We start from the raw sequence: 2,401 nt of genomic DNA, 5'->3' as shown, positions 1-2,401 counted from the left end.
TAGGAAACTAATTGCACTCAATAACCCAATTTTTAGTAAAATATTTCATTTTGACTTTCATATTTTTAACATCAAATATTACATCTACTTTACTGAAGTTAATTTTCATTTTTGCATTAATAATCTCACTTATCTGGGCTGACAATCCAATATTCTTTCATTTCAGAAGTTCCTTTGACCTATCACACTGAAAGCCACATGTGTTAAATGGCTAATCTTTAGTCCTCCATATTATCTAAGAAACTATTTTTTTTTTAATTGTTTCAGAGGAAGCCAAAACCCTAGGAGACCAATCGCCACTGGAAATAAATGATTTCAATAAAAGTTGGCTCTTAAAAGTACACCTTATATAGTTATCTAGTAGGAAACTTCAAATAAGTAAAAGCACCTTCAGACAACTTAGAGAAAAGAAAATTAATCCTAACATTGAAAAATATGGCATTTAAATGAAGTCAATGTGAAAAAAACTCAGTATCACACCTTGCCATATATCATGTATGATACTTGGGGCTCAGTGCCCTCAGATAACTTGGCTTATTTATGAAATTAAAATACTCTTTGGCCATCTTTTCAATAGTGAGTTCATTCTTGCAGCCCTTTGTGAGTTGTTTCAGTGTTTGCTATTCACTCTCATTTGTCTTCGAAATCTTTGAGGATTTCAGAATGAGGACTAAAAATAAGAATTCAATTGGGAGCAATAACATAATGGAGAAAGAGATGCAATAGAGTTTACTTTTAGTTAAAGACCCCTAATTTATGTTTCCTGTCCACTGGACATACAGCATGGATTTTTTTCTTAAATGGCTACAATAGCAGAATGAATTTTACTAAACAATGAAATGAATACAGGTATATAATTACAAAAGATAGAACAGGATTTAGTGATTTTTCATAGCTATAGAGTTAAGACTTTCTTTACATAATGATCTGGGTTGTATACTTTGAAATTTGGAAAGTTATATGAGAAGAAATGTGAAGAACTGAAACTGTACTTTATTCAAAAATTAACACTAGCCTACCATGACATAGATGCTGGAAAAGGATGCAAAATTTTGGGTCATAATTGAAGGACATATTATTGCACACAGTAATAGAAGTAGCCAGAGTATCTGCGTTTTTTGTTCCTGCTCTGTGAGCCTCAATGCTCATAAAACAATGCAAGGAGTGTGAAATTGTATCTATTCACTTGATCTAAGGGATCCCAAATATTTTATAATGTGCAGCCACATGCCTGTCTATATTTGCTTTCTATTTCTGTGTAACAAGTTACCATCCATTAGCAGCTTAAAATTGTACAAATTGTTATCACATTTTCTATGCGTCATAAGTTCAGGCACTGTATAGGGGGATTTTTTGCTCTGGGTTTCACAGGTAGAACGCAAGCTATCATCTGGGCTTCGGAGCCCAAATGAAAATTACTGGTTGTCTCTTTGCTGCATCTACCGCGAGAATGAAGACCATTCTCAGCAATCAGACTGTAGACATTCCAGAAAATGTTGACATATCCCTGAAGGGTCACACTGTTATTGTGAAGGGCCCCAGAGGCACCCTGCGGAGGGACTTCAATCACATCAATGTGGAACTCAGTTTGCTTGGGAAGAAAAAGAAGAGGCTCCGGGTTGACAAATGGTGGGGAAATAGAAAGGAACTGGTTACTGTTCGCACTATCTGTAGTCATGTACAGAACATGATCAAGGGTGTTACACTGGGCTTCTGTTACAAGATGAGGTCTGTGTATGCTCACTTCCCTATCAACGTTGTTATTCAGGAGAATGGGTCTCTTGTTGAAATCCGAAATTTCTTGGGTGAAAAATACATTTGCAGGGTTCGGATGAGACAAGGTGTTGCTTATTCAGTATCTCAAGCCCAGAAAGAGGAGTTGATTCTTGAAGGAAACGACATTGAACTCGTATCAAATTCAGCTGCTTTGATTCAGCAAGCCACGACAGTTAAAAACAAGGATATCAGGAAATTTTTGGATAGTATCTATGTTTCTGAAAAAGGAAGTTCAGCAAGCTGATGAGTAAGATTTAAGTTGTCCAGCTACAGAGCAGCAAGATAATGGATGATTTCTTAGACCTATTTGTGATACATCTTTAAGATGCAATAATAAAAGTCGTCATTGATTTGGGAAAAAAAAAATTACTGGTTGTGGGAAAAATTCATTTCCTTCCAATTGTAGGATAGAAGTGCCTGTTCCTGTTAGTGATTGGTGACGATGGCTCTCAAAATTTAGACATCATCCATAGCCTAAAAGTTTCTCATTATGTGATTCACATAGGTTGTTCACAAAAAGGACATTTTGTTTCTTCCAGGTTAGCTGGTTTGTGTTTCTCTGTCTTTCCTGTGATCTCTGCTTTTATTTATTTATTTTTAAATTTATTTATTCATATATATTTTA

General features: G+C 35.2%; 1 protein-coding gene across 1 annotated transcript; it reads left to right on the top strand.

Moving 5' to 3' along the window:
• Positions 1 to 1,450: 1,450 nt before the first annotated feature.
• Positions 1,451 to 2,129, top strand: LOC119240329 (60S ribosomal protein L9-like). Its single transcript, XM_037504680.2, has one exon. It carries the CDS (start codon positions 1,451 to 1,453, stop codon positions 2,018 to 2,020), a length of 570 nt encoding a protein of 189 aa, XP_037360577.1. The 3' UTR covers positions 2,021 to 2,129.
• The last annotated feature ends 272 nt before the right edge of the window (positions 2,130 to 2,401 follow it).

Source organism: Talpa occidentalis, unplaced genomic scaffold (genome assembly GCF_014898055.3).
Source record: "Talpa occidentalis isolate TD23 unplaced genomic scaffold, MPIMG_talOcc4v2.1, whole genome shotgun sequence".
NCBI lineage: Eukaryota > Metazoa > Chordata > Mammalia > Eulipotyphla > Talpidae > Talpa > Talpa occidentalis.
The sequence above is the reverse complement of the archived record's forward strand: the minus strand, read 5'-3'. Positions and strand labels throughout refer to the sequence as shown.